The 26233-nt window shown below is 40.1% G+C and overlaps 1 protein-coding gene across 1 annotated transcript in view; it reads right to left on the bottom strand.

Annotated features, from left to right (window-relative positions):
• Nucleotides 1-24784, bottom strand: part of LOC148149422 (formin-1-like) — a 46860-nt gene extending 22076 nt beyond the window's left edge. The window contains exons 1-2 of the mRNA XM_087990016.1: nt 24687-24784; nt 3839-5919 (exon numbers count right to left, since the gene is read on the bottom strand). Coding sequence (XP_087846142.1) covers nt 3839-5798 — 1960 coding nt within the window. The 5' untranslated portion in view covers nt 5799-5919; nt 24687-24784. The remainder of the gene's footprint in view (nt 1-3838; nt 5920-24686) is intronic.
• Between the last annotated feature and the right edge of the window lie 1449 nt (nt 24785-26233).

Raw genomic sequence — 26233 nt, 5'->3', positions numbered from 1 at the left:
ATAAGATATTTTCAAATAAACCAGTAAGGTAGGACTTGAAGCTGGGTCTGCTGGCCAGCAATATACACACAAAAAAAAAACACCTTTCTTATAGCAGCATTTAAGTCCCAGATAATGTCCACCATCTGCACACAACGAAGCACAAATAACATCAAGTGCCCAAGTGAACGATGCTGTGTATTAATCATGGTCAACTTCATTAGAACATCTCTCCCTGCACCCACATCTTGTCCATCTCTGCACTTGGCTAAAACTGGATACACCTCAAACGTCTTCCAGTTTATACAGTAGACATCACCATGAAGCAATAATTTTACTTCTCTCTACAACAGTGTGGCTTGATTTGATAAATAATACCAACACATGCAAAACTATGCTCCATTTTCATTTTGTGACACAGCATTACAGATAAAATATGGATTGAGGAGGTCTCGTCAAGCTCCAGTTTCAGGTCTCACCTGCTCCATGTCAAAACATATCTGAACCAGCTGATTAAAAATATTTTTTTAAAATGAATTCAGCTGCCACCTGTTACAAATAGATCTTGCTCAAAAAAATAAGTTCTAAACTATTTTAATTTTTGAATTCTCATTTTAAATTTGACAAAAAAGATCTTGTGCGATCCATGAAATCTACAACTGAATTATCACTAAGCTTCATGATTGGTTTGTGAAAATTATATTTAAAAAAGAAAACATAATCCAATGGGTCATGTTGTACTGTATCAAACAATATCAAAATACTGAAATTTTAACACTGTATTTTTAAAGAGTCAGGTACGCTGCACTTGTCAGGTAACAGGCGAGAAGTTTTAAGCAAGATTTTTCATTCATCACTTTTCAATCTATTTTTAAGAAGGTGCTTCAATGTAACTGGTCACTTTATGCTGATAATTCAATTCCTCAAGGAAATGATCATGAATCCAACTCTTTAAAAGAAGCCAAAATGTATTTCATTTTAATCAGAGCTTAAGGTTGAATCACAGAGTGTCTCTGCCAAGTCTGATGAAAGATCACCTCAAGCTTCTAACAAATATTACTGATGCTTGCAAACTCCTCAATCTCAGTTAGTTATTGTCAAACACCAACTATTTCCTCCCATATTCATATTGTATGATCCTCAACTTTATACTCACTGTCTTGAATTCTGTTTAGCTCATTATTAGTCCTCTATCTTCCTCCCAGCTTTTGTTTTCTTAATATTGATCTTTTTAGATTAGAGTCATCTGACTGTTCCAATATAAATATCCTTTTAAAAAGTTAATGGGTAGGGTTTCAAGACACTTAGTCAATGTTGCTTTTAATTTTTATCACTAAGAACAATCTCAGCAATTGTGTTTTTTTTAATTTTTAACAACCAAGCCACTAGTCTTGCAGTCAACAGAATTCAGAACAGACCACAGGACTCCCTCCATTTATCAAGTTAATTACTTTGGCCATTTGAAATCTACTCACTACTCTTCAATTTTATTATTTTCTATTACCTATCATGTAAGGAAAGTGAAGGCAGTGTTTGGTATGTTTTCCTTTATGGGTCAGAATATTAAGTATAGGAGTTGGGTGGTCATGTTGCGGCTGTATAGGACATTGGTTTGGCCACTTTTAGAATATGGTGTGCAATTCTGGCCTCCTTCCTATCAGAAGGATATTGTGAAACTTGAAAAGGTTCAGAAAAGATTTACAAGCATGTTGCCAGGATTGGAGGATTTGAGCTATAGGGAGAGGCTGAACAGGCTGGAGCTGTTTTCCCTGGAGCGTCGGAGGTGGAGGGGTGACCTTATAGAGGTTTATAAAATCATGAGAGGCATGCATAGGATAAATAGACAAAGTCTCTTCCCTGGGGTGGGGGAGTCCAGAACTATAGGTTTAGGGTGAGAGGGGAAAGATATAAAAGGGATGGAAGGGGAAACTTTTTCATAGATGCTGGTGCATGTGTGGAATGAGCTGCTAGCGGAAAGTGGTGGAGGCTAGAACGATTGCCACATTTAAAAGGCATCTGGACGTGTATATGAATAGGAAGGGTTTAGAGTGATCTGGGCCAAGTGCTGGCAAAAGGGACTAGATTAGATTGGGATATCTGGTCGGCGTGGACGAGTTGGACCGAAGGGTCTGTTTCCGTGCTGTACATCTCTATGACCATATGTAAGCTTTGCTCTCGAAGCATATTTCGAGAATTTAATGTCTTCCCGAAAAGTTAAATCGGAAATCAAAATGTATGGAAAAATCACTTTATGTAATGCATACACCACAGGATTGAGACTGAGCAGTGCCACAGAATAGATAAATTGTCAGCAGAAAATGTGGTACAATGCTATAAAGTCAATAATTAGACTCTAATTAAACTCTTTCCAGCCTCTTCAAACATGAATGAGTTTATTAGCAAATCAGCATGAAGAGCTAATCTACTACTTCTTTATACCAATTTGCCTCACATGGATGCCCACTGAATCACATGTTGCTGAACTAAATAACTGTACTCTTTCAAGGCACTTCATGCTGTGAAAGGATACCAATTAAAATACTTTTTTATTAAGAAAACATAAATCTGTATCTGGGGGGGTGAATTTGGTGAGTGCAGCTAAGCAATTAAAAATTGCTGCCTCATGAAGGCTATAAATGATAAAAGTACCATGCAAATGTTATTTCAGCTAAAATATTGACACTTGTAAAAATGGTGTTGTACCAGACAGTATCTCAATATAAATGCAAGTCAAATCACAGACAGTTTCAATTTTCTCCCATCCATGGTGATCAAAGGGAGCTTTGTTTTGCTATGTGAAGCTTTCCCTTTACAAAAATGAATGAGATGCAAGAACTCATCACAAGACATTCATCCTACTGAATCATGTGCACTCACTGATGCCAACACTTCCAAGGGATGCTACAGTCTGTTGAACATAGCAAATTGAAGAAGGGCTTATGCCCGAAACGTCAATTCTCCTGTTCCCTGGATGCTGCCTGACCTGCTGCGCTTTTCCAGCAACACATTTCCAGCTCTGATCTCCAGCATCTGCAGACCTCACTTTCTCCTCAGGGTAATGCGACAGACAACAAGAACCTAAAAAAAACTATTTTGGATTCTCTGCAGTAACAGCTGACCTCCTCTTCTGACCAGGTATCCGGAGTCGTCATCTACTTGAACAAATACCAGAGTTTCAGTGCATCTTGGCAAGGTCTCCAGGTGGGTCTCAGTGGTGAAAAACAAAGCACCATAACTGGGGACATCACAAACAGACAAACCCCAAAGAAGGCAGCTCTATTTATGATTGGGGTGTGTGTGTGTAAAAGAGTGAGACACAAAAATGTAGGAAGACAAAGAGAACCAATTGCAGAAGTGTCTAGTCACCTCTCCATCATGAAGGTCACAATGAACTCTAGTTCCTAACAAGAACCTGAAGGCTGGTTTATCCAAGTATTCAGATGATTACCCATAAGACATGTGAACTAAGAAAATCCAGTTGGGGGAAGTCTTCTTTTCAGCACCATCCACTTGCCACATTATAAAAAAACCTGTGGTGGTCAACTCAAGGACCCAACCAAAACGGAGCATACACAACCCACCCTAGAGAAATTAACTGGGGAAATCTGTATTGGTTGCACATAGATGTTTACATATTATGAATTTTACATTTTACTTAATTCATAGAAACAGTAAAGCAATCTATGAGGATTGGCAGTGATGACTACAAAATTACATGGAATTTTAACAATACATCTTTATTTCCTGTGTCAGGCATCCACTTGTTTTCATAATTACATAAAATAAATCTCTCAAAAAATGTATATAATTAGTCAAAATGAAGCAATTATATAAATTTCCAAAAAATGTTTTGACCAACCTTGTACTGCCTGATACTGACCGAATACATCTTGTTCCATATAGTCTTGCTGTTGAAACTTTTCATTGGTGTTGCTGAGATTTTGGTGCAAAATAACACCTCCTTCCAAGTTTTGTCCCATTTCTGTTTCTTTCGATGCAGTACAGTTATGAATGGATGTATACGGCTTTGAGCAGTCCTCTTGTGAGGTTTTGTGTTCTGTTTCCAATACAGGTAATGGGAGTATCCTGTGATGGTGTTGAGGACTAGGTAATCCGGATGTCAGAGGAGATGCAACAGGTGATACATGCTGAGCATTATTAGTAGGGCATGGACTATTACAAACATTACTAACTGCTATCAGTAATGGTAGAGAAACAGTTTTATTGTCTTCCTTCAAAGTGTCATCCAAGGAAATTCCATCTACAGACTGAAGTGGATTTGAAAACAGTTTTTCTTTTATGTCTAGTGCACCATCCCTGAACAGTTTGTTGTCACAAGTCCAATTAGTTCCACTTCCATGCAACCTGCCCTTTTCCACTCTGTGCCATTCACCTGCTTCATAAAACTGATCATTCTCAATAACACTGATCAGATGTTTGTTGACAAACCCAGTGAATGTCTCGGAGTCTACAACCATTGGCATTTCTCCCCCATCACATTTAAATAAGTTTCTATCGCTGTCTGACTCTTGGCCACACACCACAGCTGTCTTATATTCCAAGTCTATCACAGGTACCGTGATAACATGGCAAACCGCGGGTCTTTCACTCTGCATTTCAGTAACCACTGTGGAAATGTTCTGTTCCTCAACACAACTTTGCACTGGTTCATCTGCAAAATGTTCATGGCTTATGCTTTCTTCTGACCTTAAAATAGCTGGAACAACGTTTTGCACAACCATTCCTGTATCATGTATTTTGGTAACCACTGTGGCTATTGCTTCCTCCGGAGTTGCTCCAACTTTGCAGTGATGCTGGTCATCCGAAGGTAAACTTCTCGAAGGCATAGTGGCACAGATCTCTGGTAACTTCTCAGCCATTTGCTTGCTTTGCAAGACATTATCATGCTGGTCTTGCAGGAGTTTTATGGTATCTTGTAAGTCATCCAATAAACTGTTACTACTGGTCACTAAATCTTCAGTAATAAACTCATCATTGCACTCTGATTTAAAGTCGTAACCAGTATTTAAACCAGTTGTTCTGGTGTTTTCCTGAAAATTCGAGTTCCCTCTCAGTACCTCTGACGTAGCTCTTTTCATTCCCGACAGCATGTCAATATCGTCCATGGCTGGCTGGAGATTTTTGCTTTTGCTATAATTAACTGAATTAGGAGAATTGCTTACAGAGCTATTTGTGCACATCTCATCTCTCAGCACTGATATTTCTTTTGCACATACAACAAAAGGTTCCGATTCCACAATTTTTTTATTTTTTACAGCTTTACATGCAGACTCCTCGGTGTTCTCTTTTCTTCTGCCAATCTTTTTCAGCTTTTTAATTTTGCCATCACTTTTCTTTCGCTCAGAAGACCAAGAATACTGTAGATCCAGTGCACCACAGTCTTGTTCCCGTTCATTCTGCTTACACTCGGTCTCTTGAACATCTTCAAATTTTCCATCCTGATTTCCCATATTTAAAGTTGGATTGAAAGCTGGCCTTCTACTTAACACATCAGGGAATAATGATAGTTTTTCAATTGGACACAAGGAGCCTGCACAGAGTTCTTTCACAGTGTTAGCTGTGGAAGTTTGCTTCTGAATGTAGCCTGTGTTGTCAGAGTGCAAGCCTTTCTGTTTCCCGATCTCTGGCTCCTCCTTCGCTTGCTTGTACTTTGCAATACATTTCATTGAGCCATCGAGTAGAGTACTGCACTTGTACGGAGTCCATCTGGCTTCTCCCCCAGGGCAATAGAAGCTGATGAAGCAGCGTTCTTTGATAGGTTTATGCAATAGTTGGGTCGTGTGAGTGTCTTCCATCATGTACAAGGCTATTTACTGATTTAATTTAAGTGATCAGAGTTTGAAAGGTCTCACTAATACAAATTGAGAGATAATTAGGCTCCATTGAAAACTTGATTTCCATCCTTGCTGCGTCAGGATCCTAGAAAAAAATTAATAAAATTTTTACTGCAGTAATCACCATTATCATTCAAAGCTGGATATAGGTTTCAGGCTTGAATTACCATACATTTATATTTTTGTTGCACTTTCTACATGATATTTCATATTTGGGTGTGATACTGAGTGAAATGCAAACCAGATGCTGATCTCCAAGGGAAATAATATCAATATGAAATGGCCACAGCTATACAAGTAAAAACAGCAACAATAACCACAACCTTTCTTCAGCTAAAACAATGGGCATCATTATTGATCAAAAGATCAATAATTGTGGAGAGTGGCAATATATTGTACATACTAGACATGAACACTTAAGAGTGCAGAAGGATGCCATTTGGCCCATCATGTCTGCGCTGGTCAACAAAGATCTGACTACACAAACCCGATTTTCCAGCATTTGGTACATCTCCCTAGAAACTATTCCAACTCAAGTGAATATTTGAATACCAATTAAATGTTGAGAGTTTATGACTCACCCACCCTTTCAAGCAGTGTGTGAACACTGCACATTCCACACTCCCACCACCCAATGAGGCCTGCTACCTCAGCTTACATCTATACAACTGACTATTGACCCCTCTACTAATGGAACAAATACCTTCCTATCCATCCTATCTATGGCACACAATCTTATGAGCTCCTAATTTTGCTTGGATAAAGAAGTTGGAGCGTTAGTTCTGGAAAACATTCACTTTCCCATTTAATATTCAATTGTCAGTACCTCACACTGGGAACAATGTGTCAGTGTGCTCCAGATATTTTATCTGCTCCAGATATCTGCTCCATGATTTTCGCTTCCCCGGTCCCCAACGCCTTATTTTCACCATGGACATCCAGTCCCTGTACACCTCCATCCCCCATCACGAAGGACTCAAAGCCCTCCGCTTCTTTCTTTCCCACCGTACCGACCAGTACCCTTCCACTGACACCCTCCTTCGACTGACTGAACTGGTCCTCACCCTGAACAACTTCTCCTTCCAATCCTCCCACTTCCTCCAAACGAAAGGAGTAGCCATGGGCACCCGCATGGGCCCCAGCTATGCCTGCCTCTTCGTAGGATATGTGGAACAATCCATCTTCCGCAACTACACTGGCCCCACCCCCCACCTTTTCCTCCGCTACATCGATGACTGTATCGGCGCCGCCTCGGGCTCCCACGAGGAAGTTGAACAGTTCATCCACTTCACCAACACCTTCCACCCCGACCTCAAATTCACCTGGACAGTCTCCGATTCCTCCCTCCCCTTCCTAGACCTTTCTGTTTCTATCTCAGGCGACCGAATCAACACGGACATCTACTACAAACTGACCGACTCCCACAGCTACCTGGACTACACCTCCTCCCATCCTGCCCCCTGTAAAAACGCCATCCCATTCTCCCAATTCCTTCGACTCTGCCGCATCTGCTCCCAGGAGGACCAGTTCCAAAAACGCACAACCCAGATGGCCTCCTTCTTCAAGGACCGCAATTTCCCCCCCGACGTGGTCGACGATGCCCTCCACCGCATCTCTTCCACTTCCCGCTCCTCCGCCCTTGAACCCCGCCCCTCCAACCGCCACCAGGACAGAACCCCACTGGTCCTCACCTACCACCCCACAAATCTCCATGTACAGCGCATCATCCGCCGTCATTTCCGCTACCTCCAAACAGACCCCACCACCAAGGATATATTTCCCTCCCCTCCCCTATCAGCATTCCATAAAGACCACTCCCTCCGTGACTCCCTCGTCAGATCCACACCCCCCACCAACCCAACCTCCACTCCCGGCACCTTCCCCTGCAACCGCAGGAGGTGCAAGACTTGCGCCCACACCTCCCCCCTCACCTCCATCCAAGGCCCCAAAGGAAACTTCCATATCCGCCACAGATTCACCTGCACCTCCACACATATCATCTATTGCATCTTCTGCACCCGATGTGGCCTCCTCTATATTGGGGAGACAGGCCGGCTACTTGCGGAGCGTTTCAGAGAACACCTCTGGGACACCCGGACCAACCAACCCAACCACCCTGTAGCTCAACATTTCAATTCCCCCTCCCACTCCACCAAGGATATGCAGGTCTTTGGACTCCTCCATCGTCAGACCACAACAAAACGACGGTTGGAGGAAGAACGCCTCATCTTCCGGCTAGGAACCCTCCAACCACAAGGGATGAACTCGGATTTCACCAGTTTCCTCATTTCCCCTCCCCCCACCCTGTCTCAGTCAAACCCATCAAATTCAGCACCGCCTTCCTAACCTGAGATCTTCTTCCCGACCTCTCCGCCCCCACCCCAGTCTGACCTATCACCCTCACCTTGACCTCTTTCCACCTATCACATTTCCGACCCCCCTCCCCCAAGTCCCTCCTCCCTACCTTTTATCTTAGCCTGCTGGACAAACTTTCCCCATTCCTGAAGGGCTTATGCCCAAAACGTCGATTCTCCTGTTCCCTGGATGCTGCCTAACCTGCTGCGCTTTTCCAGCAACACATTTCCAGCTCTGATCTCCAGCATCTGCAGACCTCACTTTCTCCTCCAGATATTTATTGCAAGGCAGTGTCTAGTCTTCCATTTTACATGAATTATTATGATTGTGAGCTGACAAATTGTAGCCTTTTCCTCATATGACTACATCAATGTATTTTTACACATATTGCATCAGACTGATGTTTTGCTCATACTATTTCAAATAGGTTAGATCAAGGACTGAGTCGCTCTTGGATACCCTTTCACATTTAGGAGCTTTAATGAAAACCCAGATAATATACATCATCATCTTGGTCAGTATAAGCTATATTGTGGCAGGGAAGACCAACAGTATGAATCTCATCACACTTTTATTCTGAACTGGTTATATAGAAATCCTGACAGAGAAGACAACATGCATACAAGGCCTGTTTAAACTCCCAGATGGACAACCCATCAAGGAGCAATGATAGGAATGATGAGCCCACTTGAATAGTCAGTCTCAAGAACAAGTCATTTCTCAAATTCATGAGCACAATACTTGGGAGGTAGATAAGCAGGAGGCTGGAAGAACACAGCAAGCCAGGCAGAATCAGGAGGTGGCAAAGTCAATGTTTTGGGTGTACCCTTCTCCACCTCCTAATGCTGCCTGGCTTGTTGTGTTCTTCCGGTCTCCTGCTAGTCTACCTTGAATTCCAGCATCTGCACTTTTTTTTGTCTGCTAAGAGGAGGTCAGTGAGAAGCATCCGCCAAGATATGAAAAGCAACAACAAGCTTGTCCCAAAGCACCGAGTGGAATTCACTTCATCTAGCTCAACTTTCATGCATACACCATTGCCCTTAGCTTTAAAATGCTAGTCTTAGACCCACTATTTTCCCTTTCAAACTAATTGCTGACACCGACATGTGTCTTCACGGAGATTAATTAACCAATCCTATCACATAACACAATAGCAAGTACCAGATCTAACAGGGCCTGCTCTATGATTAATTTCTAGAACATGGTAGAACATCGAAGAATGCTTTTGAGTGATGATCTAAAACTTGTCAAGTTTGCTACAACTAATCTGATTTTCCAGATTACATGTTGATTAAGATCATCCATAATTATTCCTATCCATTTGTCACAAGAATACCATCTAGAACAGGAAGGAAGTTAAGATTTTACAGGAATGGGACATAGTTCCACCAGTCTTAATTATCACTAAAGAACATTTCAATCTATTGTCGCTTAAAACAGAAGTATTAGTGTCAGTGACCAAAATGGAGGTAGTTGAGCAACAATCCCTCTCCAGTCACAACTGAGCTTTTGACAATATATTATTCACCAGAAAGGCAACTGCAGAGAACAAAAACATCCAACCTAATGAATAAATTGAACAATTCAGATGTTTAGGCAGATTAAGAGTAAAGAACTGCTTCAACAAAATGGAGATGAGCTGCAAAGAAAGCCACAGAATTTAGATTAACATTCAGAGATTTATGACATAATTAAAACAAAGAAATTGTCTCGTTCAGAAGAATAAATTCTTCCTTCCACGCAGAATTTTGTAGCAACAACGGTTATCTTTCCTGATTTGCATTCATGAGAATATAGGTCTGCCAGATAATGTTATGAGTCAGCCATATGAGTTAGCAAGGAAAGCATTTACCTGCAAAGAAAGTTCGAGAGACTAATACTACGGTTAAGGTTAAGGTTCAGGTGAATATCAGGGCTTGGTTCTCCCTGGAGATGTGCACTCACTCCCTGTTTCAATTCAACAAAATAGGTGACAGCCAGTCACTGGTTCATTTTTCAGGGCAATGCCTTAATCAATTAAAATCAACCTGCCTGGTTTAAATTTCAAATTATTAACCATCAACTATCATTTATGGATGTATTCTGCATGGTAACACCTTTACCAGACTCCACTTATCAACCAATGAGCAGTATAAATGTTGGCTTTCACCTGGAATTGTGAAATATCATGATGAGTGTAAGTTGAAAAGCAGTGACAAAATGTGTCTTTTCAAAATACATATTTGGAAAAGTTGTTACATTAGTCTAACCATAAGGAAAATAATATTCACAAAATCTTGCATAAGGTAATGATTCTGACAGAGTTAATGTTGAAGTTGCATTAGTCATCCAATCTGATGACCTAACACCAGCGTTCGGTAGAAAATTGGGCAGGTTTTACATGGAAACAGATGTATATTATCTGGCTCTTGATATAGTTGTAAATATATTTCAATCTTTAATATTATTTGTGCCTTTATAAACCACACCATATTTTGCAGGGGGAGTGTTTCTTCTTGTTAGGACTCTTGAGTGATTTATCCTCTACCATTGAGGACTAGACAGGCCACGAGATCCAGATAGAAAGGAAGATTGGTGGAAATAAACTTCTCCAACCACCAAGCCACCAGAGTACCCAGAAGTACACAGAGCTTATATTACAATATCTACCATAAGCACATGCCGAACAGAAAGTCATGCAAATTAAAGAGAATTTGCCAAAGAGGTTAGCATACAGTTGAGCACAGTGCTTAGGCAAAGAATCTGAAACCAAGAAATTCAATTGAGAGAGTTTGGCAAATGAACTAGACACAAAGGAAATATAATAACACAAAGAGGGGTCTGTACAGAAACATCATTCAGCAGTTATTAGACTACAGTGGGGATTTTGCAGCCCAATGAAAGCAAGAGATCTAAAAAAACAGAAGTTGCTGGAAAAGCTCAGCCGGTCTGACAGTATCTGTGAACAGAAATCAGAGTTAACATTTCAGGTCCAGAGACCCTACATCAGAACTGAATACATTGTACACAAAGATGTAAAATCTTCAGTATCTTTTAACCCAAACAGATGAGAGAATATTACAATATTTTATAGTAGTAAGGTTTTACACTAACAATTAAAATGACTTTAAGGAAGTCAAACATATTAATAAATGAATAGTTGAGAGCAGTGTACAGGAGAGTAAATTAAGATCAGAACCACAGCTCCAAGTCACATAACCATCCATAGCGTCAAGACAGGATAAGAGGATCTGGAGTGTCAAATAGAGAGTGATGTGTATGGAGAGGAAAATATTATTCTGTTGTGTTATGCTCACTCTTGGTTTAACTGAAAGAAAGACAAATGTAGAGAGAATTGATTGTACATTAAAAGGGCTGGAACAAAAGTCAACCATTTGACAAAAGTCGCAGTTAATGGATTCAGTCATACAAGACATAGAAGTGAAACAACAAAGGTTTTAAGGCAGATGTCATACTTGTCCCACACAGATGGAAATAGAAATCTAGAAATTCTGGATGCCCTTCGGCTGTTTGTACACACCTGTGCCTATTATTGATTTTGAAGAGCAAATGGTCAATGACTTTCAGTAAACAAATACAGCTTATTTTGTTTCCTGTGCAATTAGAGCAGCAGAGTTGGTAAACATATCTCATTGTGCTTTTTTATGTAAGTACTGAGTGGATTGCTGTCTTTCCCAACAAATGAACTGTATATCTAATCACTTAAACTTTCCTGTTATCACTTCTTTACTTGATGAGCTTACAACACTGCAATACTGCATAACTACCTTTAAAAACATAGAAAAAAATGCCCCAGGTGATTCAGGGAGATCTTATGCACTTTTTAAAAAAAAAAATTTGGGAAAACTGATTTTTTATTTCTCACTCAGTTACTTCCTTCCCTGTTCAGAACTTCCTTTTTTGCAACAATTCACGATTCAACTTGTGATCAGTGACAGGGAATTTCAGTGAAATTCTTCTTATTCAAAGTGGCAGGACAAATAATAACAAGTATAATGCTCAAAGTTTGTGTCTGCAACACTAAGGGAGGAGAATTTGCACAAGACTAGAAGTTGCATTTGTGTGCAAGGACCACCTGAATATGGGGTAAAAGTCAAATAATAAGCAAGAAAAAAGTGATTCCCAGAAATCAGGGATGAGGGGTTATTGTTCTCAGGCTACGGAGGCAAGGTCTTTTACCTTTGTTACAGTTAAGAAAGTTAATGAGCAACTTGATCAAGATCTTCAATATTGCAATGATGTAAAAGATGAAGTAAAAACACAAGAATGTAGAGACTGGGAATTGAAACTGAAAAGGAAAATGCTAAAAGTATTCAGCAAGGCCTGGCAGCATTTGGACAGCAAAATGGTTAATTGCCAGGAGGCTTCAGACGCAAGTAACTCATTCCCATTGACAGTGGTAGGTCCACAGCCATTTAAACACTTAAATTTGCTGGAGGTGGAATTTGCATCTCATGATCAGGAGTAAGTCCTGTCTCAGACAGCAACAGCTCTATAGTTCCAACAATGTCACAGGGAATGATGTTGCTGTTGGGTTCACAGGCAGTACATCGATCTCAAGATCTGGGAACACAGGCCAAGTTAATTCATGGCAGAGTCAAGCTTGGACATCTTGGATGCAGTAAGGAAGGCAGTGACGGAAGGGCATACCCTTCCTGCTCAAAACCCAAGGCGGCCATCCCGCCCACTTTCTGATCTCCTTCTGGTCAGTCACAAAATTAATTGGCTACTTAATGCCATCAATTAGGAAGAGGGTGGGTTTGTCACAATAGGCCTCACCCCTCCCCCCACATCCTGTGAAACTTCTGAATGGGCATGTCGGCAGGCAGCAGTAAGGCTACCCAGATAATTTTGCAGACCCTCTCGCACCTGATTTACAAACCTGCCAGCCGGGACCCCATTAGATTTTTCCCCAATTGCTGAAAGGTCATTGACCTTTCAGCATCGGGGCATTGACCTGAAATACCGGGCAGCACCTTGGGGAGGGACAAGGGTCTCGGAGGTCTGCTGGAGCACCAGATAGAGCCTTGCAGCTGACAAATCGGTCATCTGTCATTCAAATACTGACATGACCAATACCACCAAACCTGCCAGTTAGGGGGGGGGCCAAGAGATTCCGTCTATCAGCAGTTTTCTCTCTCCACAATCCAGCACTGTTTTATATAGAAATGTTGAAACTATTGCACAGATCTCAGGCGCTATACTTTTAAAGGCAGCTGGATGACTAATGCTTGTTTATGGTGAAATATACTCATAGTTGACCGACTCATTGCATGTTTTCTTAACTACCTGCCTGAAAACTGCTGACTGAACAGAGTGCAAGACCTTTTATAGTAGAGTGTCACGTCATAATCTTGGATTACAGATCCAGACTACAATCTAAACTGTTTTATTAGTATACGTAGGTAGTTGTTATTAAACTTCCAGATATCTGCCTGAATAAAATCCAGAGTCTCTGTGGGCTAGCAGATAGAATACATCATAACATGATGGTCGCAAATGGGCACTGATGGCTCATTGCAGGTACTTGGTAGCGAAGGCTGAAAATTGGTTGTAGTTGTCCTTTCTAAAACACAGTCACCCACTATCAGAGTTCAAAGCTGTAATTCACACTATAACATCCAAGACTGAAGGTCAGACTGTGTAATGAATCACGGTAAAGCGATATAGTTGTGAGTACAATTTCAAGGAAGTAAAATAGGAGTCTACTGGATGTCAAATTACAAAACTTTGAATTAACATGAGACTCGGGGTAGTTGTAATTTATCAAAGCAACCCTGGAATGAAGTATAGCTAAAACACCAGTTTAAAAACACAAACACTCTCCATATCATTAAGGCATTAGCTGCAGACAGTTAATGGTCAACTCTGACATTTTATTTTCTTCTGAAACAATGTGAAACAGAAATGGCATGTGTGACAACTCTGCAATACATTTTTTTCCTAATTGTCACATATTCCCGCTACTCAGCTACTTCTTTAGAAAAACAACAGGAAAGGATGAACAAGTAAACAACTGGGAAGGGAGTGGCACTTCAGTGACATTCTTTATGTAACTGAAAAAAATCTGTTTTAACTTCATAGATCAACAGCTGAAAGAGAAAGACAGGTAGTTAAACTTTTTGATTTGGAAAATTAAGAACTGAGAAGAATCCAATCCTTCTATACTGTATTTCCAGCAAAGATCACAAAGATACTGAAAAGTATGTCCAATTTTAAAGATCAGCTTGAGGTCCAAGCCAACTCCAGGATTCATAAACTTAAGCTCATGGATAATGCCAACAGCTAGGTGAAAATATTGATCAAATTATTGCCAAAACTTTGATACAAAAGGTAAGGAATGTGATTTTGATGAAAAGGTTTTGGAACTGGTCATTGACTCTGCACCCATCAAATTTTTCCAAAAATCACATTTCTCGAGAAACTCAGAGAACATACATCAAAGTACTGTTGGAGGAAGGACACAAGTTCTACCAGCATGCACAGATCTACACAATATAGTGATCCATGAGATAACAGATACATCAGTTCAAACTTTAAAGATTTCAGACTATATAACAAACTCTCTACCAGACTTGGCTAACCACACTGCACCCTGCCCCCCACCCCCCACCCCCTGCCCCAAACATAAAAGACAGGGTCCCCCTTGTCCTCACTTTCCACCCTACTAGTCTCTGCATCCAATGTATCATCTCTAACACTTCTGCCAACTCCAGTTGGATCCCACCACCCAGAACATCCTCCCCTCCCCACCTTCCACAAGGACCATTCCCTTCATCACTCGCAAAATTAGGGAACATTTCACTGAGCATCTTAGCTGCACCCATAAGGGCCAGCCTGACTACATGGTCACCATCCACTTCAATTCCCCTTCCCATTCCCTCTCCTCCTTTGCCACAGTGAATCAGACTACAAATTGTAGGAACAACACCTTATCTTCCGCCTGGCCAGCCGATAGCCAGGAGGATTCAAAATTGAGTTGTCCAAGTTCAAATAATCTCCCCACTCATCCCAAGACTCCTTTTTCAGCCCCGCCTCCTCCCTTCTATCCCATCTCCTGACCAGCCCTTCCAGCTAACAATCAGATTCATTCCTTCCATCAACCAACTAGGTCACCTATCACTACCTCACCACTCTGCCCCTTTCCCCACCTAAAACTCTCCTTTCCCCCTTTATCTGTAGCTCCCCCTAACCCGACCTCCATTCCTGAAGGGTTATACTTGAAATGTTGACTTCTCTATCTCCTGATGCTGCTTGCTTTACTGTGTTCTTCCAGCCTCCTGCTGGTCTACTTTGGATTCTAGCATCTGCAGATTTTTGTCTCTAATGTTTACCTCGGCTGGTTTGATTCATTGGAAAGTATGAAGGTGATGCAATATTGCATTTGAAAATTATACCGAAACAAGCACCGATCCTTACAAGATCAGCATTCGTATTGAAGATAATTTTAAAAGCTGCAAAGAAGGATTTTAAAAAATAAAATAATATAGTGGAAAAAGAAGAGTACACAAGAAAGTTAATCAGTAATATATCAGCAGTATGTGAGATCTTCTATAAAATGTTTAAACAAGAAGAAAAAAAAAAGTTAACAAAGTGAATGTGATCCTATAGAGAGAGTGAAGAATTAATGATGGAAATAAGGATATGGCAAATTAATTGGAGTAACAATTTTGCAATGGTGTTCATTTCAGAAGATACAAGTAACATTGCAAAAGCAATGATAAATCAGGATTAGACAGCAAAATTACTGTCACCAGTGAAGTGGTACTAAGTAAATTGCTGACAAGTGCTAAGGTCCTGCTTCATTTTATTCTAAGGTCTTAAAAAAAGTGGTTAATGAGACAGTTGTATTAGTTTATATTTTCCTAAAAACCCTTGTCTGAGGGATAATCCTATTAGATTGAAAGCTAATGAATGTAACTCCTTTATTTACAAAGAGAGGGAGAGAGATAGCAGAAAGCTACAGGCCAGTTAGCTTAACATCAAGTTAACATAAAAAAAATGTTAGAAGCTATAACTAAAGCAATTGTAACAGGGCACTTGGATAAGCTCAAGGTAATCAGGCAGTCAAGCTGGCTTTGGGAAAACAAAAATCATCTTTTGATCAGTTCGTTGTTTGAAGTAGTCCAAAGATGTACAGCTTAGGTGGACTGGCCATGTTAAATTGCCCATAGTGTCCAAGGATGTGCAGACTAGGTAGATTAGCCCTTGGAAATGCAGGGTTACAGGTATAGGGTGGGTTGGGGTTGGAGGGGGGTAGTTAGCATGGGTGGTCTGAGTGCAATGCTCTTTGGAGGGGCAGTTTGGACTCAATGAGCCAAATGGCCTGTTCCTGTACTGCAGGGATTCCATAAAGTAACTTGTGCTGTTGATAAAGGAACTGGTGAATATATTGTATTTAAAATTTCCAGAAGCCATTTAATAAGGTTCTACATTTTTGCAGGGAATAAGAAAGTAGAGGGTAATAAAAGCCAAGTTCGCCATTGGCCTGCTCTCTCTCTAGAGAGACAGAGAGAGACATCCTCAATGACTTAAGACATTTTAGAAAGGAGGTCAATGAAGGGATGGGAGGTGTGATTGCTAAATTTGCTCATGAAACAGACATGGGTAGGAACACAAGTTGTGAAGAGAATACAAGAAGGCATTTAAAAAAAGGTATTGATAGATTATGAGTAGGCAAAAAATGGCAAGTGGAGTATAATGTAGGAAAATGTGAAATTGTCCCTTTTTGCATGAAGAATTTTTAAAAAGTATACTATCTAAATGATAAGGAATTGCAGAACTGAAATGCAAAGATATCTGGGTGTCCTAGGCTCTAAATCTTAAGAGACTAGTATGCAGGTACAGCAAGTAATTAGAAAAGTTAATGGAATGTTATCCTTTGTGATGAGAAGAATCAAATACAAAAACAGGGGAGGTTATACTTCAGCTGCACACAGCTCTGGTAAGACCACACCTAGAGAGTGATTGCACAGATCACCTTATATAAGGAAGGATGCAAATGTGTTGGAGGTAGTTCAGAGATGGTTTACTAGACTAATACCTGGATTGAGAGAGCGGTCTTATGAGCAAAGGTTGGACCAGTTAGGCTTGTAACTGCTGGAAACTAAGACTTAGAAGAGGTGATTTGATTGAGCAATACAAAACCCCGAGGGATCTTGACAGGGTGGATATGTTTCTGTTGGGAGAATCCAGACTGAGGAATCACTACTTAGAATCAGGGTCACCCATTTTAAAACAGAGATTGGGCAAAAATTATTTTTCTTAGACAATTGGGAGAATTCAGAAGTCTTTGTGAAAAGATGGTGGAAGCACAATCTTTGAATATATTCAGTGTAGAGGTAGATAGTCTTCATCCCTTGCATAATAATATAATCAGGTGTAAGCATAAATGTGGATTGGAAGTTACAATCAGACCTGCAAAGATGTTATAAAATGGCAGAGCAGGTTGAAGAAGCTGAATGGTCTACTCCGGCTGCTAATTTGTGTTCATGTTGTATATGAAACTGTTTCAAATCTTCATCTTTGGTCTTTGCATTCCTTTGTCTGGTTTGGTGTTGGATCTTGTTTCATAAAACTTTTGGAATATCTCACTATATTTGAATGACACTATATAATTGGAAGCAAACATTGCAGCTGGAGAAATGTCCAGTTACCGGTGTTTACAGGTTTAAATATTGTTTGCATGTCCAACTTCATAGATGGAAAATATACATACAAGAGAACATTATCAGTGGCATGCAGAACCATCCACTGGCAACTCTTTCAGGCCCCTGAAATACATATTATGGCCTCTTTTTTTTTTTACAAAAATCCCAAAAGAAATTGCAACCTTCTTAACAAGATATAATGCCATTAATTCCTTTAACTGTTGGGCTGCCAAATTAATGGACGTTAAAGAGATTGCTGGAGGTTGTCATCAGTTTACAGCTTTGTTTGAATCTTGCTGTTCAATCTTTCCCCACTGTGGCTCCCCATTCTTTAGTGATTATCAATCTTTGAGGGACCATCATTCCTTTCAATTACTTTCCCGCCCCTCTGTACCCCCAAGCTCTTGGTGATCCCTGCTGCCATCCTGATCAACCAATCATGTTGTTCATCAGTGTGCAGAGTTGCCTTTATAATGTTATCACACCTACAGCTTACCAGTAAATAAAACAGCCAACAAAAGTTGCCTGTGTTATCAACACTTCCATTAGGTTTGTGCAACATGCACTGCCTAATACTCTTCCCAATTTGGAATCATGTAATTTCTAGAATACAATATCACTTGCTCTTTCATCTTGTGCTAATAGTTGCAAAAAATGTAAAAGGTACAAGAAAGTTATTGGAATCATTTCATACATTCAAGACATAGCAAGACTGTCTGTCCAGGAAATGAACTTTTTAGGAACTGCTATCTGAATAGAGACGTTTTTAGTGCAGAGAGGAAATGTCCTCTAAATGAAGCTTTGGTTATACAGTTGGCCTGCATTAATTCATTTTGGAAGTTCAAAATGAAAAAAATATCAAGATGAGCAATGTTCATTCGAGGGATGAGTATAACATTCATCCATTAATTTCAAATATTTGTTCTAAGTAGCAATATAACAGCATAGCGTACTTCGAAGTGTTATGTAGGATAATTATTTCTAAATCTGAACACAAGGGAGCAGCAGTTATATAGTGCAAGATCAAGAATCTATCTGGTTCCAGTGAAGAAATCCTGACAACAGAAACTCTGTTTTCAATCTTTACTAACATGATGTTATCATCACAGACACAGAATAATAAATGACTAAAGTGTCACAACCTGTCTGTACTGTCAAATATATTCTTGCAAAAGTTCAATTCCTTCTGCAGAATTCTTTCACACAAGTGTTCATGGAATTTAACAAATGGGATTTAGCTCTTTGTTTTCGCAGATTATTTATGACATGCTTTTTAGAAAATCAATTATGTCAAATCAGTTAGCACAAAACTGTATATGCTTATAGAAATTAGAATTCATAGCAGAAGCAGTATTTGTGGTGATGTGATAATTCAACAGAACATAAAGATAATATTCTTAAAATACAATGAATTAGGGTGGTTTTCTCTACTGAAAACATTTTACATCCATTACTTGCTTTTGAAAATTTCCATATGTACATGACCGCAAGCTACTTTCAGACTCACTGTGAAATACAGTACTTCAGATAATGTCAGGTTATATTCCTGAAGGCAGTTAAATAAAAGAACATTGGGCACCTCTGTTTATATATAATTCCAGCACAAATCTGATCTGTTGAAAGGAGTCATGGATTTTAATTAAATTTGATCTGGGAATGCTCATGTGAATTGGATATATTTGCATTTTCTTCATCTTGGAAGTATCAGGCTGTGCATGTCTACTCCCAGACTATAACCTATAAATCACAATGTCCTGCAATGGCGAGTTGGAAAGTTGTGAATTCAAGCTTCAGCCCAGAGGTAATTTCCACATGAATATTTTGTCAAACAATATTTCATTATCAAAGGGGCCAGCTTTTGAAGATGTTAAACCAATGTCCATCTGTCCCCTACATTACGTATAAACTCCCCAGTGGATTCTTGTCAGAAGAGGTGTCTATCTGATGTCATGGTCAATACTCTTTTTATTTGAATTGATGGAAAACTAGTATATTTGGCCATTCATTTCATTGTGAGGCCGTTATTCTGCAGAAATCGGCTGATGAGTTTCTTAGTTAACTACTATGACTGCACTTAGAGTATTTTGTTGAGTGCAAAGCATTTAAGATGTCTAGATATTGAGTAAGGCACTAAAATGTTCACCTCAAAGCTATTGCATGCTTGCCACAAGGCACATTATCAAGTTACTAAATGTACTGAAATGTATTGACAATAAACATGTTATTTCTCCAATATAATTTTAAAAAGTTCTCAATATTAAAACAAAAGGGTTGCATTTCACTGATATAGCTGTGAAGTATCATTGATATTTCATAGCAATATCAGTGATATGCAACCCTTTGCTTTAATATTGAAAACTTTTTAAAATTATATTGGAGAAATAACATGTTTATTGTCAATATCACTTATATTTCACTGGATTTGCTATTATTAACTTACAACTCAATTTTAAAATGACAAATTTTACCTATTTAATTTTGTTTAACTTTTCCTCTATCCTGTTCCCAACTTTTAATGTTTGATTTGACACCAAATTCTGGACTTTTAGCCCAAATTCTAAACTCTGGAATATCTTACACCTCTGCACCTCACTTTCTTCCTTCAACACAATCCTCAAACCAGTGACCTCTTTTCCTCTAGAGCAGTAATTAATGGAGGCAATAGAGGTCTTCCCTACCTTCTGAAGAGGTGGCAAGAGTATCAATCAGGCACTTAACTAGCCAGTGGCATACTTTCTCCAGGGATTCTATCAAATATCTGGACAGGTGATGCTGAGGTCCCATATGCTGAGAGGTGCTGGAGAGACAGTCACTGCTGAAGGTATGACACCCATTTGAGGCCTAGGATCAACCAAGCTCAGGTGAGTGAACATAAGATGGAGATGGGATCAGCAGCAAGTGGCTCTCAGCAGCTATCTCCCCCTTCCTGATGTTGGATCCTTTTAGATTACTTTACAGTGTGGAAACAGGCCCTTCGGCCCAATAAGTCCACACCGACCCGCCGAAGCGCAAACCACCCATACCTCTACATTTACCTCTTACCTAACACTACGGACAATTTAGCATGGCCAATTCACCTGACCTGCACATCTTTGGACTGTGGGAGGAAACCGGAGCACCCGGAGGAAACCCACGCAGACACGGGGAGAATGTGCAAACTCCACACAGTCAGTCGCCTGAGGCGGAAATTGAACCTGTGTCTCTGGCGCTGTGAGGCAGCAGTGCTAACCACTGTGCCACCCACAGTGATCAGGTACAGAGTGCCTTTGGATAAGGGACCCCCACCTTACTCTCACGTATAAAGATAAAACTATGGATGCTGGACATCAGCAACAAAAACAAATTGCTGGTGAAACCTAGCAGGTCTGGCAGCATCTATGGAGAGAAATCAGAATTAATGTTTTGGATCCAGTGACCTTTCTTCACAACTGATGGTAACTAGGAAAACATTGGTTTTCATGAAGAAGATAGGGAGGGGGAAGAGGATAAAGTGTAAATGATAGATTGAGATACCCATACGGGTGTCTGCAGGAAAACCTGACAGAGTTTGTTTTGTGGGCTTCTGCAATAGACACTCTTTTACCATATGATTTGATGCCATAGAGTTTGCTTTCTTTATAGACTGGTTAAGGAGAAGGCAAAGTTAAGGACTATCTTCATGTTGAGACTGCAAAAGTTGTATGACTATATATTAATAATGGATATTGCTATACATGATAATCAAAGATGTTACAGGCTCTGATCTTACAGTTATATTGTTACAAGAGGGAATGGTGGAGGCTGGTACAATTGCAATATTTAAGAGGCATTTGGGTGGGTATATGAATAGGAAGGGTTTGAGGGGGGGGGGGAGGGAGGGAGGAAAATGGGCCGGGCGCTGGCTGGTGGGACTAGATTGGGTTGGGATATCTGGCTAGCAAGGACGGGTTGGACCGAAGGGCCTGTTTCCATGCTGTACATCTCTATGACTCTATAGATTAATCTATTCCTTTGTGGTCATGTGCATGTGCTTTCAATTTTCTTTTATTCTTGTGTGTGTTCTAACTCCATTTACACAGTCTTATTTATACTCAGTGATGCACAGCTCCAACAACATCATTGCAAGGGTGCTCCAGGGTTCTGAAGCTTTTACACACCAGAGATGGCCAGTTAAGTGGGCATTAAGTACCCATATGGTCAGGTGAATTGGCCATGCTAAATTGCCAATAATGTTCAGTGCATTAATCAGGGGTAAATATAGGGTAGTGAAATGGGTCTGGTTGGGCTACTCTTCAGAGAGGGTCAGTGTGCACTTGATGGGCTGAAGGGCCTGTTTCCATACTATAGGAAATCTAATCTAATCATCCAATTATCTAAAGGCCTTAATGGGCAATGGTACAGTAGGGCTATTGATGTGCCTTGCTGCCATGGGGACTTTAATTGGGACAGTGGCAAAAAAGTGGGCAAGTGCTCTCCCATCATCTATCCCACCTATTTAAAAGCTCCATTTTGCAAAACCATCATGGGAGGGCATGAAGTTCCTTTAATGTAGTTTGGTATTCTATTTTATCTAATAATGCTCCTGTTAAGTGCTTAGTAAATGTTTTATCAGCTACTTGTTGATTCAAGGATGATTTCTACTCAGGCTCATGAAGTTTCTACATGGCTCTTCATGTCACTGAACGTGTAGATAATCAACACACAGATCTTTGATGCTCTGGGTTGTAGCAGAATCCAAAGTGATGAAGGAAATGCATTTACTTTCCTCCTTTGCTACTATTCTACCTCAAGTGTCAGAGTGTTTTATTATATTAAAAAGAACTGTATAAATAAGTTATTATTGTTGAGCTCATTATCTAATGTACCTTCCTTCTCTGATCTTCCAGTGTGTATTTCTCAATCCATTAATCACATTGATTAAAAAACAGACTGTGTTTATCCAGTATTTCATCAAAGCCCTAGATGTCTGGTTACCTTCACAGCGCTGTAAGCAGCTCTCACTTCTAAAGAATTAGATAGGAAAATTAAAAACTAAACTTGTAAAATGTAACTAAAGTGGGATAACATAAAAGGGAGTCTCTGCTCTAGATAGATATGGTCCATTAACTATATATAGAGTCAGAGCTGTACAGCATAGAAACAGACTTTGGTCCAACTCGTCCATGCCGACCAGATACCCTAAATAAATCTACACCTATTTGCCAGCATCTGGCCCATACCCCTCTAAACCCTCCTTATTCATATACCCATCCAGATGCCTTTTAAATGCTGTAATTGTACCAGCCTCTACCACTTCCTCTGGTAGCTCATTCCACACACGCATCACTCTTTGCATGAAAAAGTTGCCCCATAGCTCCCTTTTAAATCTTTCCCCTCTCACCTTAAAACCTTTATCCTCTAGTTTTGGGCTCCCTCACCTCGGGAGAAAAGACCTTGTCTATTTACCTTACCCGTGGCCCTCATGATTTTATAAACCTCTATAGGGTCACTCCTCAGCTCTGCTCCAGGGAAAATAGCCCCAGCCTTCTCAGCCTCTCCCTATAGCTCAAACCCTCCAACCCTGGCAACATCCTTGTAAATTATTTCTGAACCCTTTCAAGTTTCACAACATCCTTCCAATAGCAACGAGACCAGAATTGCACGCAGTATTCCAAAAAAATGGCCTAACCAATGTCCTAAACAGCTGCAACATTGACCTCCCAGCTCCTATACTAAATGCTTTGATCGATAAAGGTAAGCATACCAAAAACCTTCTTCACTGTCCTATTTACCTGCGACTGTACTTTCAAGGAACTATGAACCTGCACTACATGTAAAGTGAAAATATTTTCTGGCTAAAATAGTTGTGATCAGCTGATACATATCCAAAGTCAAAATTTCCAATTAACTTTGTTTTTCATCTTTCACAAGCAAATTTCTGTCCATATAGGAACCGTTAATGCATTAAAGGCATGCCCATCTAAGCATACAAATTAGGAGCAGGAACAAGCCATTCGACCCCTTGAGTCTTTTCAATGTTTTTATAAGGACCTGGCTGATCTGATTATGGCCTCAGCTCTACTTTCTGCCTAGCCCCTGTGCCTTTTTAACTCCCCTTGCAATCAAGATTCTATCTCTGCCTTACAAATATTCAAAAGGCCCTTTCTCCACTACTCTCTCGGGAAGGAGGTTTCACAGACCCATGAGAAAAAAATTCTTCCAATCTTCATCTTGAATGGTAGACCTTTTATTTTTAAATTGTGTTCCCCTGTTCTATACTTCACAACAAGAATTCTTTCAGCATCTACTGTCTCAAGTTCCCTGTTAATATTCAGTAAATATCTGAGTCAAACATTTTTGTCTTCATGCCTAACCCAAATTCAGTAACAGCACTTTGATGGTTATAATCTATTATTTAAGACTTGCTATTAGGGTAACAGGCATATTTGTTGGCACATTTGTTTCACGTATTGAAAAAGTGCATCAGCCCGGGAAACAAGTAATACAACATTTTTATATTTCCAAAACTCAATTTATGGCCGGAATAAAACTTTCAGAGAACAGCCACATCTTTAATCAAGTAAAAATGTTATTAAAAAAAAAGTGTTAACAGAGCCAAGCTTTCTCAACAGTAGCAAAGAAGATGCAAGGTAAAATCTAATACTTATTCCCGGAATATATCATGGTCCTATAGTCTATTTATTAACAAGAAATTGGCAAAAAAAAATAGAACTTATACTGCAGGGCAAATTACATGAAAGGGTTAACCCAGATTATCTGCGGCAATATTCTAACAAAATGAATTTAATTAGTTTTTTTTTCTGTTACGCAGTCCACCTGTTTATAACGTGTATTTAAAGAGAATTGTTATTCTTTTTAAACAGTTTACCTGGTGTCTAATGAGACAGATGCGATTGACCGCAGAGGTTTGCTTTAACTTGCCTGGGTCGAGATGTTGCTACCTCGTCAACAGCATTAGCTCCCCGAGCAATCCGCTTCTCACATCGGCAGCAGCTGGACCGGGAGGAGGGAGAGAGTGACAGCGAACTCACCCAAACAGATCAACCTTCCCAGTAGCGCCCGACGTATCAGCTTGGCATTGGGGGGCTGGAACTTGGCGTGACGAGCCTTGGAAAGGATTCAGCAGCCGTGAGTTAATCTTATGGGTTATTTATAGAACAGGAAAGAGGAGGGGAAGCGACGACAATATGAGAGAGGGGGAAAAACACACACACCTCTGCTGACTCGTTCTCTCATCACACTGCACCTCTGTAAGTGTAGTGCTTGCCTCTAAATGTCCCTTTTCATTTTATATAATGCCTCCTGCAGGCAGCTTTTTACATTGATCAACATCGATGATCGAAGCTGAGGGTTAGCTATAGCAGGATATGTAGTCATATTTCTAATTATAATATTCGAAAACTAATCGGCAATAGTAATGTAACTTCCAAGGTATAATCAGTAGGATAATGTATATTCCATATTACTACTTAGATGCAGCTAGGCAAATACAGTAATGCAAATTGGAGCAAGGACCCATAGCAATGCCTTCTTTTCCAAAACACTACCGCATACATTCAAAAGCCTACTTGCGAATCACATGAGTTTTATGTTATATAATTAAACTTCCCTGTCATCTTTTAAATGGAAACAATTATCAAAATATTTGTCTTAAGCGACTGACAAAGCTGAGCAGATACGAACTGGCATAGTTTGTTACTGAAGTGTGTGACAAACAAGTCAATGTGCCCTACATTTCTACAGGAAAACAGATTGGAATGAGTGCAAAAATCATGTCACTTCATCAACCCAGAATTTACTGCTTTTGCTTTTTTGCTGCTGACTTAGGTTTAATTTCCGCACTATGCAAGTCAAATTTTCTTAACGCCGCATTTGGCTGGAAGTGAGAGTCACGGTGGCGTCAATGAGGCATCTGTGCCTTCCTGAACAATAGGGACATCAGTCTTTTATTTTTAAAAGAAGCAGAGAATGAAATTAAGTGAATTTATAGTTTATAGCAATGATAAGTAACATGATAGAAACTTTGCAGAAAGAGGCCATTTGTATCAATGTATTTCTTGTTGTGGACTAGGTCAGAGCCCCTCAAAACATTTAAATGAAGGTAGCCCAGATTGTAACTTTTTTATGGTAAAGGCAGATGTAAAGTGAATATTCCAGGAGTGATGCAGCTGGTCAAACCACTCCACTTTAAGCAGAGAGGCTGAACAGGCTGGGGCTGTTTTCCCTGGAGCGTCGGAGGCTGAGGGGTGACCATATAAAGATTTACAAAATTATGAGGGGCATAGATAGGGTAAACAGGCAAAGCTTTTTTTCCCTGGGGTCGGGGAGTCCAGAACTAGCGGGCATAGGTTTAGGGTGAGAGGGGAAAGATATAAAAGAGACCTAATGGGCAACTTTTTCACACAGGGTGGTACG

The sequence above is a fragment of the Chiloscyllium plagiosum genome, unplaced genomic scaffold, assembly GCF_037043375.1.
Source record: "Chiloscyllium plagiosum isolate Xiang-an unplaced genomic scaffold, Cpla_swu_hap1 HiC_scaffold_8, whole genome shotgun sequence".
In the NCBI taxonomy this organism is placed as follows: Eukaryota; Metazoa; Chordata; class Chondrichthyes; order Orectolobiformes; family Hemiscylliidae; genus Chiloscyllium; species Chiloscyllium plagiosum.
The sequence above is the reverse complement of the archived record's forward strand: the minus strand, read 5'-3'. Positions and strand labels throughout refer to the sequence as shown.